This window comes from Salarias fasciatus, chromosome 8 (genome assembly GCF_902148845.1).
Source record: "Salarias fasciatus chromosome 8, fSalaFa1.1, whole genome shotgun sequence".
In the NCBI taxonomy this organism is placed as follows: domain Eukaryota; kingdom Metazoa; phylum Chordata; class Actinopteri; order Blenniiformes; family Blenniidae; genus Salarias; species Salarias fasciatus.
Window position 1 is genome coordinate 4,109,969 of NC_043752.1, and position 17,264 is coordinate 4,127,232.

The 17,264-nt window shown below is 40.2% G+C and overlaps 2 protein-coding genes across 2 annotated transcripts; both read left to right on the plus strand.

The window, feature by feature from the left end:
- The first annotated feature begins 3,223 nt into the window (after positions 1-3,223).
- On the plus strand, positions 3,224-4,896 carry LOC115393715 (microfibril-associated glycoprotein 4-like). Its single transcript, XM_030098824.1, has 6 exons — positions 3,224-3,229; positions 3,440-3,526; positions 3,668-3,706; positions 4,100-4,196; positions 4,332-4,499; positions 4,643-4,896. Exons 1-6 carry the CDS (start codon positions 3,224-3,226, stop codon positions 4,894-4,896), a joined length of 651 nt encoding a protein of 216 aa, XP_029954684.1.
- Positions 4,897-15,809: 10,913 nt separating this feature from the next.
- On the plus strand, positions 15,810-17,264 carry LOC115393717 (ficolin-1-like). The gene is made up of 6 exons (XM_030098827.1): positions 15,810-15,929; positions 16,073-16,111; positions 16,474-16,570; positions 16,706-16,873; positions 17,011-17,160; positions 17,260-17,264. The coding sequence occupies exons 1-6, from the start codon at positions 15,810-15,812 to the stop codon at positions 17,262-17,264; spliced, it is 579 nt and encodes a 192-aa protein (XP_029954687.1).

The following is a 17,264-nucleotide window of genomic DNA, read 5'->3' on the forward strand; positions in this document are numbered from 1 at the left end:
GTAAATAATCCCTTTTTAAGATGAAAATCTGAATGAATCTGAGGACCAAGGGTTAGTCTTACGGTGAATCCTAACCCTAACCTGAAAACAGGAAACACCCACCACATAGACACAGTGACTACGTTTACATGCAATCAATATTTGGGTTAAGGTCAATATTCAGGTTTCTGAATCATTTGGAATAACCCGTTTACATGCTTAAACAGACAGAGTTACTCCTGTGTACATGATCAGGGATATCCCCATTCAAACTGCGGAGCACAGATGACTCCATGACTGCATTTGCACTTTATGCCACTAGGTGTGCTGTTTGCATGTTCAACCTTATTTTACACAGACACCACAGAAAAAGAAGGGCGCTGCAGGCTCTCTCTGCATGTTGTTAGAAAAAGAGTAAGCCAGCCAGACGTGGTAATATGTTTAATGATGTGATGCACCGTTTTTTTCAGTAAAAGAGAAGAACGGAACGATCGTTTTGGCACATTTTATTTACTTAGTAGCAGTTAAACTGTGTCACAAGTAGTTCCTGGACTCAAATGACCGAGATTCCTTGAGGGTAGAACATGCGCAGAGCAGTATTTCATGTCCCTTTCGACCAGGATATTCCGATGCGCGTTTATATGACCAGAAATTCAGGTTAGAAAAGGAGTAACCCAGGGGTAATATTCAGGTTTTTAAAAACCGGAATATGAGCATATTCAGGTTTTTGCACATGTTTACATGGCTGTGCGCAACCGGGTTATTGCGAATATTCTGGTTAAGAAAGGGTTATTGACTGCATGTAAACGCACCCAGTGACTCACATGTTTGAGCCCCACCCTCCCTATTGGTATGTTCATTACGTTTTCACTGAGACTGATAGAACTGATTTTGTTCCAACGTCAGCTGCTTTATCCTCTTTGTTTAGTTTGGTTTTTGACATCCTTTTGATGATGAAGTATGCAAATTTAGTGCTTGTCAAGCCAGCTGAACAAGTGAGCTGCTTTCATTTATATGCGCTAGAAGATGTTTCCCTCCAAACCCAAGCGACTTCATTAGTTCATGCTGTTCCTTCGGTTCGTCTGATGGAATGAGAATGAAAATATGAATGTGTATAAACAAGTGTTCCACCGACAAGTTAAAAAGTGAATGTCCAACATGTTTTTACTTTCATCCCAAATGATGGGATTGGCGATAGCCTCCGGCGCCCCTTAACAGGACAAACACTTTAGAAAATGGATGGATGGATCCCAAGTGACATAGATTCTAAAAATCTTAAACTGTCTTCTGCCACCATGCCAGGTCCCTCTATTTGTTATTTGGGCAACTTTGAAGTTCATCTAGGAGATTTCTTTGCAATGTTCAGCAGCTCACATCCTGCAGCTATCGCTCCCATGATAAGGAAAGTTCTTCTCAGTCTTCAATATTTCAATTTGCACTGGACATGTTGCTCTGCTATATTTTGGAGAGCCTGATTATGAATGTTTCATTGAGAACTGAAAAATTATCAAGAAAACTGCCCGCACAAAGAACAGGTTTAACCAGTACTTGAAATAGCATTTTATGACTGGCAGTGATGAACAATCAACAAGCATGATTGAAGTGTGTTGCCAGCTCAGTGGGTTATGTGACATGTCCAATTAATTGTCTGTAGGTCAAATTCAGAATAGTTGGGACGTTTTGCATGCTGGAGTACCAAATTTAAAATGCTTATTTTTTTTTTAATGTAACTTAGCTTTAAGCTTCTCCAGAGCTTTATTCTCTCCCTGTCTGGTTTTTTATTTGATAAGCAAAATGCCGTTTGTTCACAAATGTTCTCTTATGAATGTCAGAGACTTTCGCAGCTTACACAACAATGGGATCCAGAGTGACTTCAGATTGCACAAATGTGGGCACTTTTTACAAATTAAGTGATTTCTTAAATGTTCAGTAAGTGGTATGAATCTTTTCACCAGTTATTTCAGTATTTCATTTAAAAAACACACAACTGACACCATGTGTCATTTTACTTCCTGCACAATCGTGCAGCAGGTTGTGTTGGACTACCACATAAAGTTCCCAGAAAACATGTACATTTGAGTCTGTAATGTGACAAAGTGTAGAAAACATCAAAATGTAAGAGTTTATTTTTCTAAGGAAGAATGAGGTTCACCATGAAAATCATTTTTTTGGATAATGAAGTATTAGAAAAACTGTGTTGAACCTGTATATCGGCGTTGTTTGTCAACATTTGTAATGATTTGTGACTAAAATGTTTGGCAGAGATATTGAAGGTAAAGTACTGAGTATTCCTTGGTTTTAATAGAGCCTTGGTTATATATTGAAGAACAGAAATAATAGGTAAGAAAAATGATTTGTTCTGATGAATTGACTATTGAAAAATTTGATACAATTAGGCAGACAAACCAGTGCATCTTATCAGAAGAGTAACATATCATCTGCATATAAGTATATTCTGGGTTCCATGTAATGTTTGTATTCCTTTTATATTCTCATGAATTTGGTGTCCGACGGCTGCTGCTTGTGGTTCAATTAATAATGCAGAGAGAGAGAGAGAGAGAGAGAGAGAGAGAGAGAAAGAGAGAGAGAGAGAGGTGGCACTTCAAGGCGGTGCCTCAATGGATTGCATTTTTTTTTCAAATGAATCAAAATTTTTGTAATCTTGCAAATAAGAAATTCTTACTTCGTTGAAGTTTGACTCAATAAAACTGACCTGACCTAAAAACCACTGAGATGTTTTGCTCCGTCTCTAAAGCAGTGTCAGAGGTGTGTCCGGCCCTGCTCTCTGGTATGTACACTCTGATTTCATTTCATTTCAGCTTCAAACACTTTATTGTCCTTGTCTCTTATGACCTTCATTGTCCTTTCACGAGCAAAGAATTTTCTCAATGATGCCAACTTTAATTTATGATGAAGTTTATTGACATATTTAGGTCACATAGATGCTGATGAGGGTGGTTCTGCTCCGCGATTGGTTAGTCTGCAGTGGTGCTCTGAACTCCATGCAGATATAAGCGATGAGGTTCGACAGTGTGACAGGATGAAGACGAGCAGACACCTGTGAAGCTTCAGGTGAGTCCACAACTACAACAGAACTGCTTCGCTTGGAGCTGAAGCTGCAGGATGCCACAGTGTGAATCCACTCCGGAAAACCCTGAGGTTTGAACTCTCGTTTGATTCTTGCAGATTTAAAGTGACGTCCCACTATCAGTTTGCATCAGATCGTTTCAGAACAACTGTCAGCATGAAGGTGAGTCTGTGACTGTGTTCAGCTGAACTCAAGCAAAACTTCACAGGGAGCCGCTAGAAACTGCTGCAATGTTTTCTTAATAACTCTGAATGAAGCACTTTCTCACTGAGTGCCAAGAACAACTTCTGCTCTCCTCTGTTCCAGCTGCTGTCCTTCCTCCTCCTCCTCCTCCCTCTCATGACCACATGTCTTCCCACCAAACGGCCACAGTCCTGCAACGAGGTGGAGGGGGACGTCGGCCTGACCAGCGGAGTCTACACCGTCTATCCAACCCGGTTTGATCTGGATGGTGTCAAGGTACACTGTCAAATCTCATCTCATGTCTTCTACACTCATCTCATCTCATCCCTTCATATCTCATCATGTCTTCCCTCATTTCGAATCCTGGATCCTCTGGTATCTCCTCACCTGGTGTTGTCTCTCCTGTGATGTGTGCAGGTGTACTGTGACTTTGACACAGACAGGGGGCGCTGGACGGTGAGTTGTTGAGTCTCATGTTTTACCATAAGCTCTTTAGAATGTATTTATCAAAAAAAAAAAATTAAGTTTAAAATGTATTCAAATTTAACTTCAATTTATCCCTGAAGTGGTGATGAAGGATATTTAAGAATACTACTAAATTTGCATGAATAAATACAACTGACTGCAAATGACAGAGAATGACAAATAGAATACAGTTCATTATTACATAATAATAACTAGCTGGATGTATTAAACCAGGGAACTTCATACATTAATAATCATCTCTATATTTTGATCTTCACTCATTTCCAAAGCTTGTATAGTATCATGATTATCATCCATCAACTGCTGGGAATAAAGTCAGTCTCTGACCAAGTAAATGACTGCTTGGATAATTTGTATTTGCAGGTCTTCCTGAATAGGGAAAATGGCGAATTGAACTTCTACAGGCCCTGGGAAGCTTACCTGCATGGCTTCGGGGACCCTGCTGGAGAACACTGGCTTGGTGAGGACTCAGATTAAACTATCAGTCAGTAAATGGACTGATCATAAGGAGGGTGAAACCACAACCTCCGATTTCATCCTCCATCAGACACAACGCATCTTATCAGATCAGTGATGTTTGAATCGATATGTGCAGGTCTGGAGTACCTCCGCGAACTCACCAAGGATGGACCCTATCAGCTGCGAGTGGTCCTGGAGGACTTTGATGGAGAGTGTGTGTACGCTCAGTATGATTCCTTCTATATTGATGATGAGTGTGACGGCTACAAGCTGCACGTGTCAGGATTCACCGATGGGGGCGCCGGTGAGTAAAACATAATTTTAATGGTGTCAATCATTGGCTGCTTGTTCCAGTTTTCTTAGAATAAAAAAAAGAAGCTTTGTAAAGTCTCCATGAGCAGCAGCATGGTCTGGATTTCATTGTCTCGTCTCTTTTTGTTCCTGCAGGAGACTCTCTGAGTGTTCATAATGGGAACAAGTTCTCCACCTTTGACAACGACCAAGACAACAGCACAACAAACTGTGCAAAGCGTTTCCTTGGAGCACACTGGTACAATGCGTGTTACGACAGCAATCCTACTGGGATTTATCAATGGGGCCATGTTATCGATCGCTTTTCTAATGGAATGATTTGGTCACATTGGAGGGGTCTCGAGTACTCAGTGAGGGGTGTCAAAATGATGTTCCGTCCTTTAGAGTGAACCCGTTTAAACTGACCCTCTTTAAAAAATGGAAGGAAACTGTTTGCCTTTAAGGAGAAAGTACAATAAACTTAAAAATTTAGGAAATTTAACTTAAATTGCAATGGGTTCAATACAGTGAAGGTCAAGTTTATTTAACTTGAAATTATCTGCAATGTGATAACAGTTTATGAATTTCAAGGCACTGAATGCCAAGTCTAGTTAACTTGAGATAATCTGTAATATCAATTGTTTTTGGCAGTGTTTAAATTTCACTTTTTAATTTCAGTGGCGAGTTGATGCATCTTAAAGTCATCTATAATTGCTTTGCACTGCGAGTACAGTTAATTTTTTTCAAATTCAAAATGCTAAATTGCAATTCCATTAAACTTTAATGTATCATTTTAATTGCTTTGTTGAGTCAAAACTTGTCAAAAATCTTTCTAAAGAAATTTTGGAGAGCAAAAAAACTTCAGCATATTCACATAATCAGTGTATCCAGATCAGTAGAACACATTCATATATTTTAAGTTATGGAAAAAATGTATAAATTTAAGTATGTTGTATTTAATTCTTTCAGTGAAATAACATCTGGGCTGACAGAACATAAGCCTGCAGAATGTCAAATGCCAGTTTCTCTCTGAAGTTTAATTTCTTTTCAATCAAAAACATTCTTGCTGAAATCTGTGGGAAACTTCCAGGGTTTTTTGATGTCAGTTCATAGAGTGTGGCAAGGCAGTTTAATAAAAAAAAAAAAAAAAAAAAAAGAAAAAAGAAAAAAAGAACTCCCAATGATGTTACATGAGGAGCAACAGACACCATGAAAAAAAAAACCATACAAAAAACTCCTCAAGACCGAAAATCAGAATCTCCACCGAGTGGACGAGGACAGAATGAGACAAACATTATTCAACGAGCTAAAGTCAACAACGCTGTCAGGAATAGAGCCGAAAACACTGGTCAGGTCAAGTCCCAGCTGAATGGAAATCTTGTTTACATGACATCGAGAAGTTACGCCAGTCGGGTTTACAAGATCAAGAGAAGACAAATGAACCATGACTATGTAGGACAGTAGATCCCGTTGTGAAGTTTTACTTTAAAATGGGAACTGATAAATATTAGAGGGCTTTTCTCCAATGATTCTTTTTATTTTCTTTGATGCTTCTCTTTGTATTTTCTGGTTGTTTGCATGTGGGAATTTCAAAATATTTAAATAAATCTTACTTAATGGCAATCTTTCTTCACTTGTCTTTTTTTTTTTAAATAAATTAATTTTTTTTCTGAAAGTTCATTTTTCTTGTAAATGAACAGCATTGGAACAAAAGAAGATCAGTTGAACAACAGAATATTCAAATCACCCCCCCCCCCCCCCCCAACACACACACACACACACACACACACACACACACACAGACCAGACGACAAACATAACTGTGAACAATAAGAAGAACAAACATAATGCATCACAAAAACAAACAAGAATTTGATCATTCTCATAGAAAACTGTTAGATAGTCCAGTAAACAAAACAGATAATCTGAGTGTCAGGATTAGCAGAGGAATTGCATGGGGTATATTAAATGCACTGACATAGAAAATAAATAAATAAGAATAATGGGGGGGGGAGGGGGGGGGGGGCAGAATAGAACAGTGAAACAGTGAAACAAAAGTGGAGCCTGCTCAGAGAGAACTTGTGGGTTTCTCAAAGAAATTCAGGAAGGTTCACCAAACATGCTGAAATGAATTTTCTGATTCTTGTGGTTTTTCTCAAGATTTAAAGGGGCTGTATCATGCAAAATTCACTTTTTGTATGTTTTAACCTTGTTCTATAGTTATGTACTCACCAAAAACACCCCCAAAGTGTTTTTTTCCTTCGTGCCTGTGCGTTTGAGCTTTCCTCGTTGTGCTGTTCAGAGAGGCAGCCCCTCCCCTACCCGTGAAAACGCTCTGTTTCCCACGTTGACGTCACACGGAGAAGATGGCTCCCCTGAGCCCCCTTCCCGCAGGCCCTCGGCAATCAGCGTCGCCGCTTTTTTTTTAACTCTGATTACGGAGATACACTTTAACCATCGTCTGAAAGCAACAGTCAAGCAAGAGCAAGAGTCCGAAGAGTGTGAAGGGTCTGAAGGGTCTGCGCTTGGTGAGTTTCTCACAGGAAAAGACGTTTTCGCGTGTCTTTGCGTGCAGAGAAGCTAAAGCTAAAGGCTAAAGCTAGCTAGCGTATTTGTTTTGAAGCGCTGATTGGTTGAAGTACCGTATTGGCCCGAATATAAGACAACTCCGATTATAACACGACCCCTATTTTTCAAAGATCATTTTGTGAAAAAAAAAATGCTGAAGATAATAAGGTCACTCATAAAACAACTTTTTATTATATAATTATTATAAACTCAAAAACTCACAACTGAGATAACATTTCACTAGATATAAAATGAAAAAACTATTACTGCAGTATTGAATAAAAAAATATATTCTCTTTCTCAAAATAAGAAACAATAAGCAACAAATAAGAAGCCTCAAGGAGTCAAAACTGCATAAATGATATAATATATATATATATATATATATATATATATATATATATATATATATATATATATATATATATATATATAAAATATAGATATATTCTGTTATAACAGGCAGATTGAGTCTCTACAGGAATTCTTAAAAGAACAACAGAAAAAAACTGACAAGTATACAAAACGATTGGAGAGGCTTCAAAAGACATCAGAGTCACCAAGATCAAAAACACAGCACCTGATAGGGAGAGGTGCTGTTCCAAGACAGGTCTGCAAAACATTAGTTTTTCACCATGCTCTACTGAACAATATGGTGAACAATGAAAGGCTTCACTCTAGCAAGAACAAGAAAACTAGACATGCTATAGCAACTCTGGTGTCCGCACGAATCCTCAAGAAATATGGCTTTAAGAAAAGAGTGCAGAAGGATTTACAATTGTCGAGGAAACTACAGACAATGTGAACAGTTAGAGAAGAAGAACAAGGAAGGGGAGAAAGAAAAAGTCCCAGTCAAAATGACTGTAAAGAAGAAGGCAGAGACGACTGTGCAGGACCTGCTTGAGCTTTTTCAACGCCAACTAACCAACTTCAAATGGCACCTCTTCAACATCAAACAACAATTCAACTTTTACCGGGAACTGAAAAGGAGCATGTCGGACCAGGAGTGCCTCATCCACATTGACTTTTCAGAGAATTATCTTTGCAAGTACAGTTCAGAGATCCAAACCATGCACTTTGCCACAAACCAGACCCAAGCAACTCTCCACACAGGAGTGCTCTATGAAAGTGGAGAGGAGGAACCTGCGCTTTGGCACAGTAAGTCCAAGCAAAGAGAAGGGACCTGCTGCTATATGGACTCACCTCTCCCCTATTTTTGATATGGTCAAGGCAGAATATCCAAATTTCAACAAAGCACACATCTTCAGTGATGGACCGCAATACCGCCAGAAGGGAAACTTCTTTCTCTTTGCCACCAAGCTCCAGCAATGGGGCTTCCAGTCAGGCACCTGGAACTTCCACGAGGCTAGCCATGGGAAGGGGGCTCCAGATGGAGTAGGGGGCCTTCTTAAAAGAACAGCCGACCGCATGGTCTTGCACGGAACCGACATCCCGAATGCCAAGCAACTTTACCAGACACTGGTAGATGCCCAGATTGCGGTGAAGCTCTTCTATGTGACAGAAGAGTGTGTGCAGGAAGCCATGAGTACCTTGCCAAACAATATCCCTGTGGTGCCTTCAACGATGCGAATTAACCAGATTGAAATGGTCACCCCAGGTGAAATTGTATACCGAGATGTGAGCTGCCGCTGCTCCACCAGGACAGTGTGTCAATGTGAAAGCACAACGTTCACCTTCTTAAGAAAAAACCAAGATGCCTCTGACCAAAACAAGCATTCAACAGACAACCGACTCTGAAATCGAATGGCAAAGTAAGGACATCATCGGCCAGTGGTGTTGTCTTAGATACCAAGACAACATTTATCCAGGAATCATCCAAGATGTCAACGAAATGCATGCTCAGTTAAATGTATGCACAGAGTTGGCTTCAACCGTCTCTTTTGGCCATCTAAGGATGATGTTCTATGGTACCTGCACGAGAATGTCTTGAAACTTATACCACATTGTACATCATGTGGAAGCGCCGGCTTTATTGTTGTAAGAACGCAAAATTCCGCTAGAGGGCGCCCGAAGTTACGCACTATAGCTTTAAGGAGTTTTTCAACTTTAAAAGTACTTATTTTCCACCATAAATATGCTACACATTTTTAATGATGTGTACAATGTGCCCTGACATATTCATTACAAGTACCTCTAACAGCGCTAAATTGTCACTTGAAAGTTGCAGTGCCGGTCCGGCTCCAGAGTTTTTCTGGGGAGAATTTGAAAGGAATGATGTAATGCGCGCTCCGGCTGACCTGATTTAGTTAAGTTTCATTTTGTCCGCCATTACTCCGCCAGATGCTCAGTGAGCAACAACTGAGCAGGATCTTCCAGAAAGTAAGAAAAGACTGGCTTCTAGCACTGCCACAGCTCCACACAGACTCCACCAGGTAAAAGAAACTGACATTTTACTCGAGCACTACTAAAAGAGCGAGGAAGGAGTTCCCCTCTTCCGTGCACACAAGCCACAGGCACGAGTGTTTCGCTAAGCTGCATTACGCCCAAGGCCTGCAGGGGGCGCTGTTTCGCATAAAACATGCAAACTCATTAATGCACCTTTAATGTCAACTGTGTTACTTACTACTTTTTATGTTGTAAATCAATAAGATGTTGACGAAACCATGAAAAATTTATGAAGGGCATCACCATTGATAGAACTCATGTATTAGGATAATGGACATACTGGAAATATCAGTGTTATGAGCATTTATGAAGAATAATGTTCAACCGTTATGATAGATATCAATCGAATTACATTAAAACAGCTAAAATTTCATATTTTGAATTTGATTAGACAGCCAATATCATAAACTCTGGTAATTGTACTCAAAATAAGTTAAAACACGGTTTTATTAAATGTGTACTACTTCATTCATGTTTTGTGTGAGATTGCATTTGTCCATAACACAGTTGACAAGCTAGCAAATAAATTGTGTATTATAATTCAAACATAATACAATCAAAATGATCTGAATTATGGCAAATACTGAATTTAGCACACTTGGGGGGTATACCATAGATACAAGTCATTTTCTAATCAAAAAGGTGTATTCAATTTTTCACCTTATGTGTGATGTGAAATGTACCCCTAATTAGAGAATCACATATAATTTTTTTTCTGTTTACATTTTTTTTATTTTTATTTTGAGAAGTATTAAACTTACCACAGACAAAAAATGAACAACGACTAATGCTTGCAGTAACATTTATTAAACTGCACAGTAACACTCATTACTAGGATGAACACTGCATTATAAATTGACAAATTATTTAAATAAAAAATAAATAAAATACCTGAGAGAGGGCTAAGGCTTACTTTCAGTATAAAAAAATGCACACTTCAAATACGGCAGGCAATATTCAGTATTATCAAACGATTCCCATTGATATTGATTTGCCATCTGTCTTGTGCAAAAAACAAACAAAAATAAGAATACTCAGGCTGAGTCCAAAACAGGACATTCACTTTTTTAAACTTACAGCTGCCCTAAAATTTTAAAGTGCATTTAAAGGAGTGCATAAGAACAATTTCAGAATACAGCTACATTTTTTTCTATGTTTAGCATGTAGCATCGACATGTTGCTGTTATAATACGCCAGCTCCGCTTGGCAGTGCAAACATTGCACCGAGGCTCCCCCCTTTTTTTCGTTTCAAGTGGTACCGAACTTATGACATTTTCTGGCATTTTCTTTGTTGGCCTTCCTCCTTTTCGCCTGCATTTCACCGTGCTGTACTTGTGCGCAAACATGCTGCGCTAACTAATCCTCGAAGCAACTGAATTGAATTCGAAGCGTTTTTATAATTGAATTATTCGATTTAATCAATGAATCTTTTCAGCCCTCGTGTGCGCATTTATTGACACTACTGAGATCGGGGGGTGGGGGGGGGGGGGGGGGGTAGCTGGAGAACAGATTTAAAGGGATACTTCAACATTTTGACAAACTGGCCCATTTACCGCAATTCCTTAATCATTTCAAACAGCATACTTACTTTTTTGTGAGAGCGAGCTCATTCACTATGCTCTGAAATATTAATGCAAAATTACCAGATTGAGTTGTTTATGCGAAGATTGCTAAAGGCCTCCACACACTACAGGATAATCGGGCCGAATTTTGCCCCGATCCTCTCCTCCCGATCGAGGCCGACAGGGTCCGATTGTCGGGAGTATGCAAATGAGTTCGGGTCCGATCTTCGTGTAGTGTGCGGTGTGTTCCAAGAGATTTTTTCCGGTCGGAGCCTCTCGGGAGGCGTCGGAAGGGGAGATTGTAGATAATGAACATGTTCAATATTTCCGATCGCAAATCCTGTAGTGTGTGGTGCTCCGAGAGGCGCCGATCAGCTCTGAGTAGAGCTGTCCACACCCTCGAAATAAAGCTCTCTGATTGGATGAACAGCTCCGTCTCACCAAGGTGCCGCTGATTAAAAACATCCACTCACAGCTGTCAGAGCTGGATGATGAATATATGTCTGTGAAATATATTCACTATATATGACAGTGAAACAGAAAAGCCAGAGCTCCTAAACTCAGCCGTGCAGAAAGTGATGGTTAATCCTGTCGCTCCTGGATGAACTGGATCCTCCATTCAGACCCAAACTCCGATCTAATATCTGCATCTCCGCCAGTCCTGCAATAATCCCAATGTTTTAATTAATCTCCGTTATTAACCATCACGGAAGAATGGGGAAGAAAAAAATAATAATAAAAGAAAAAAAAAACTTTCCACTGATTCCGTGCCCTCAGAGACAGAGCGGACTGTAATGAAACTTTCCTAATCAAAGCTCAACGTATTTTTACTCTGATTTAAACTATCAAATCTGTGGACATAAAGAATGATTTAAGATATTTGATGATTTAAAAAAGTAGCTTTTATTTGACACGGTCTGCTAATAACTTTATTCTACTGCTGCACTCGGGACTCAAAAGTAAAAAAAACCCCAAAAAAAAACACACAAACAGATTAGCTAATAAGCTGAATTATTATTAAATGTTTATTATAATAAAATGATCTGAAACTATGTTTCCCTCTTCTGTACTGGAACATTTAAATTTTCTAACAAGGTGCTGACAGTCCGTGCTCCGTGCGCACGGCGGGGGGGGGGGGGTCTGCACTGAAGGAGCGATACCGATGTGAATGAATGAACTGAGGGAACGAATGAGTTCTCCACTTATTATTGAAAGTGGAGATGAATGTAAAAACTGCAACGAAGGGAAGCAGCACAAAGTCACGTCGGACGACGTGAGATTTGGAGGAGTGAGGAGCCGATTCTCGGCTGAAGAATCTGCTAGTGTCTGTTCTGCTCCGGAGTGACACCGCACACTAGACGATCAGGAGAGGAAGATCGGGTACGATCTGTCCTCTGCTGTCGTGTAGTGTGTGGTGTCTGAATCGGGGAAGATTGAAAAAATCCTGTAGTGTGTGGCCGGCTTAAGACGGAACGACTTACTAAACATGGCGTCTGGGCGTAGTGATTTCAAAAGAAAAAGAAGTTCCCAGTATTTGCTTCAGTGTCGTAACGCTACAATATTATTTGTTGGTGTTCCACAGCGTAGTGAATGTGCGGATTATAACGTGTCCACCAAAGTGTTTTGGGGTTGTTGGATTTTGTATTTGATGAGTTTGACGAGGGGAAGCAAAAATACCATCCACTTCCATCGTGTCCGTCCCGAAAACCTTCCCCAACTCCAGTACAAAGAGCTTGAGATGTCTTCCCTTCTCACGCTCTTTGGTGACTCCATAAATTCTCATGTTGTTTCACTGTTTTCAGTTTTACATATCTTCACATCTTGCGGTCAGATCCATGTCTCTGTGCAGCAGGTATCGAAGGGCCTGCTCGTGGCACTGAGCAGTAGCTTCATTAGCACTGATACGGCCCTCTGCCTCGCTGGTTCTGTTCTGCAGTTCAGTCAAATCTTCTGTCAGCTCAAAAAAAGACACCTCTTGTCTCGTCAAGGAACACGGAGTTTGAGCTTGCCACTCCTGATTATCTTTCCTCAGTTTCTTGAGTTGTGCTAATATTTTCGACGAGTGCGAGCTTGTAGTCATTCAGGCAGGAGAGTGGGCTCTTCTCGGCAACATGGATGATGGTTGTGAGTATGAAGCAGGAAAAGTTTGTAATCTGAGACAAAATATATTTCAAATCTTGACAGGATGAAGAGACATTGGCTCAGTCAACCTCTGAAGACCTTTCAGATAGCCCAGATTCAAGTATGCAAATGTTGTACTTCTCATGGCAGCTGAACAAGTCAGCTGGTTTTAATTATGTGTTGAAAGATGTTTCTCTCTGTATCCAAGCAACTTCATTAGTACATGCTGTTCCTTTGACTGGGTTGGTTCGTCTGATGGAATAACAATGAAAATATAAATGCGTATAAACAAGTGTTCCTGTAATGAGTTAAAAAGTGAATAGCCAACTGTTTTAAATAAAATGTCAACCCAAATTATGAAGATACTTAAAAGAGTTTAGCAGAACAAAGCATAAAGATTCATTTGATTTGGACAACTTTGAAGTTTTTCTTAGAGTTTTCTTTGTAATGTCCAGCAGCTCACAACCTGGGGCAGCTGAACAATGAAAATTCCTTTCAGTCTTCAGGATTTTAATTTGCATGTGACGTGTTGGTTTGACATATTTTGGAGATGATGATCATGACTGTTTGATTGGTAACTGAAGAATGAATATTCAAATTGACATAAAACAAGTACAAGTTCAACCAGAACATGAAACAGTATTTCATGACTCACAGTGGTGAACCATTAACAAGCATGATTGCAGTGTGTTGCAGGCTCAGCAGGTTATGTGACTTCTCCATGTAACTGCCTGTAAGTCAAATTCAGAATAATGAGGACATCAAATACCCTTGGAACCTGGCCTGTGGTGCCATGGGCTTTGAAGACTCTTGGCTTGATGGCTTTTGTGGGGGTTTGCAGCCCCATATCTCAGATCGGTCTCTTTTGGGCTCCTGGGAGGATGGCGTGGTTTTCTGGACTGATAGAATTCCGATTCTCGGATCAATGCTCTCCTTCCCCAGCCTGTCAGTGTAGGTGGATGGCCATGTCCACCATGTCTTGACAGGTTTACAGTTGTGCAAGACTCTTTCTTTTTGGTTGATGGATTGCAAGGTGCTCCATAGAATGTTCAAAATTTGAGATTTATTTTTTCAAGTTCCACTCTGCCTTAAACTTATCCACAACTTGATCCCTTACCTGTTCTTTGCCTTGGTAGTTAACATGCCATTTGTTTATAAATGTTTTGTCATGAATGTTGGAGTGCTTCAGCTGGATTCATACTGATATTAGATTGCACATCGATGGAACCTATTGACAAATTAGATGACTTCTGAAGGGTCTTGGTAGTACTGGATTCTTATGAGAGTTCATAACAAAGACAAAGGAATCCTTTAACTCAGCAGTCTTTTTTTTTCAATGTATTATTTAGCTATGTATTATTTTCCTGAAACTGCATAACTATGCAGCACATTGTATTGGTGTATCACAAAACGTGCACAGGAAAAGTGTTTATATTTAAAGTTGCAACGTGACAAAATGTTTAGACCTTTAAAGACCATGAATGATTTTGTAACAATGAGTGAGATTCACTATGGATTCGATACGAAGCTGAAATATTTAGTATTCCCTGGTTTGAACAGAGCCATGGACAGACATTGAAGAACAGAGGAAATAAGAAGACAAATTATTTGTTTCAATGAATTGAATGTTAAAAATGAAAGTGAATGAGCCTTTTAACTGGGGAAGAGAAGTCAATGCGTATAAGGCATATTCTGAGTTCCATGTACTGTTTGTATTCTTTCTAATTTTTGTTATGTTGTCAGTCTGTCTGATGGCTGCTGCTTGGGGTTCAATGAACAATGCAAAGAGAGAGAGAGTGGGACAGAGAGGGGGCATCCCGGCCGGTTCCTTGATGGATTGAATTTTTCTTTCACGAATTGAAACTTTTTTGTAATCTTGCAAAAAAGGAATTTCTAACTTGGTTGAAGTTTGACTGAATAAACTGACCTGACCTTCCAGCTACTGGAATGTTTTCCTCCCTCTCTCACCCTCTCAGTGTCAGAGGCGAGTCCTGCCCTGCAGTATGGTGTGTACACTCTGATTTCAATTAAGAGTTATTATGTAATTCATTTCGTTCCAGCTTCAAACACTTTATTGTCCTTGTCTCTTATGACCTTCATTGTCCTTTCACAAGCAAAGAATTTTGTCAATGATGCCAACTTTGATTTATGACACTTTATTGACACATTTAGGTCACACGGATGCTGACGAGGGTGGTTCTGCTCCCTGATTGGTTAGTCTACAGTGGTGCTTTCAGCTCCATGCAGATATAAGCGATGAGGTTCGACAGTGTGACAGGATGAAGACGAGCAGACACCTGTGAAGCTTCAGGTGAGTCCACAACTACAACAGAACTGCCTCGCTCGGAGCTGAAGGTGCAGGATGCCACCGTGTGAATCCACTCCGGAAAACCCTGAGGTTTGAACTCTCGTTTGATTCTTGCAGATCTAAAGTGACGTCCCACTATCGGTTTGCATCAGATCGCTTCAGAACAACTGTCAGCATGAAGGTGAGTCTGTGACTGTGTTCAGCTGAACTCAAGCAAAACTCCACAGGGAGCTGTTAGAAACTGCTGCAATGTTTTCTTAATAACTCTGAATGAAGCACTTTCTCACTGAGTGCCAAGAACAACTTCTGCTCTCCTCTTTTCCAGCTGCTGTCCTTCCTCCTCCTCCTCCTCCCTCTCATGACCACATGTCTTCCCACCAAACGGCCACGATCCTGCGACGAGGTGGAGGGGGACGTCAGCCTGACCAGCGGGGTCTACACCGTCTATCCAACCCGGTTTGATCTGGATGGTGTCAAGGTACACTGTCTAATCTCATCTCATGTCTTCTACATTCGTCTCTTCTCATCCCTTCATATCTCATCATATCTTCCCTCATTTCGAATCCTGGATCCTCTGGTATCTTCTCTCACCTCATGTTGTCTTTCCTATGATTTGTGCAGGTGTACTGTGACTTTGACACAGACAGGGGGCGCTGGACGGTGAGTTGTTGAGTCTCCTGTTGTACCTTCAGCTCTCAATAATGTATTCATAAAAAAAAAAATAGTTTAAAAATTTTATCCCTGAAGTGGTGATGAAGGATATTTAAGAATATTGCTAAATTTGCACAGATAAATACAATTGACTGCAAATGACAGAGAATGACAAATAGAATACAGTTCATTATTGCATAGTAATAACTAGCTCAATGTATTAAACCAGGGAATTTCATACATTAATAATCATCTATATATTTTGATCTTCACTCATTTCCAAAGCTTGTATAGTATCATGATTATCATCCATCAACTGCTGGGAATAAAGTGAGTCTCTGACTAAGTAAATGGTTGCATCGTATTTCCAGGTTTTCCTGAATAGACAAAATGGCGAATTGAACTTCTACAGGCCCTGGGCGTCTTACCTGCATGGCTTCGGGGACCCTGCTGGAGAACACTGGCTCGGTGAGGACTCAGATTAAATTATCAGTCAGTAAATTGACTGATCGTAAGGAGGGTGAAACCACGTAATCCAATTTCATCCTCCATCAGACAAAACAAATCTTATCAGATCAGTGATGTTTGAATCGATATGTGCAGGTCTGGAGTACCTCCGCGAACTCACCAAGGATGGACCCTATCAGCTGCGAGTGGTCCTGGAGGACTTTGATGGAGAGTGTGTGTACGCTCAGTATGATTCCTTCTATATTGATGATGAGTGTGACGGCTACAAGCTGCACGTGTCAGGATTCATCGATGGGGGCGCCGGTGAGTAAGACATCATTTTAATTGTGTCCAGTTGTTTCAGTTTTATTTTTTTTAATAAAAAAAAGAAGCTTTGTAAAGTCTCCGTGAGCAGCAGCGCGGTCTGGATTTCATTGTCTCGTCTCTTTTTGTTCCTGCAGGAGACTCTCTGAGTGTTCATAATGGGAACATGTTCTCCACCTTTGACAACGACCAAGACAACAGCACAACAAACTGTGCAAAGCGTTTCCTTGGGGCATACTGGTACAATGCGTGCTATGACAGCAATCCTACTGGGATTTATCAATGGGGCCATGTTATCGATCGCTTTTCTAATGGAATGATTTGGTCACATTGGAAGGGTCTCGAATACTCAGTGAGGGGTGTCAAAATGATGTTCCGTCATTTAGAGTGA

What these genes read in the sequence shown, in the direction of transcription:
- LOC115393717 (XM_030098827.1), top strand. Translation starts at nt 15,810, where the DNA reads ATGACCACATGTCTTCCCACCAAACGGCCACGATCCTGCGACGAGGTG. An exon ending in CAGACAGGGGGCGCTGGACG is followed by an intron (nt 16,112 to 16,473) that starts GTGAGTTGTTGA and finishes TCGTATTTCCAG; the next exon opens with GTTTTCCTGAATAGACAAAA. An exon ending in ATTCATCGATGGGGGCGCCG is followed by an intron (nt 16,874 to 17,010) that starts GTGAGTAAGACA and finishes TTGTTCCTGCAG; the next exon opens with GAGACTCTCTGAGTGTTCAT.
- LOC115393715 (XM_030098824.1), top strand. An exon ending in TTGATCTGGATGGTGTCAAG is followed by an intron (nt 3,527 to 3,667) that starts GTACACTGTCAA and finishes TGATGTGTGCAG; the next exon opens with GTGTACTGTGACTTTGACAC. An exon ending in ATTCACCGATGGGGGCGCCG is followed by an intron (nt 4,500 to 4,642) that starts GTGAGTAAAACA and finishes TTGTTCCTGCAG; the next exon opens with GAGACTCTCTGAGTGTTCAT.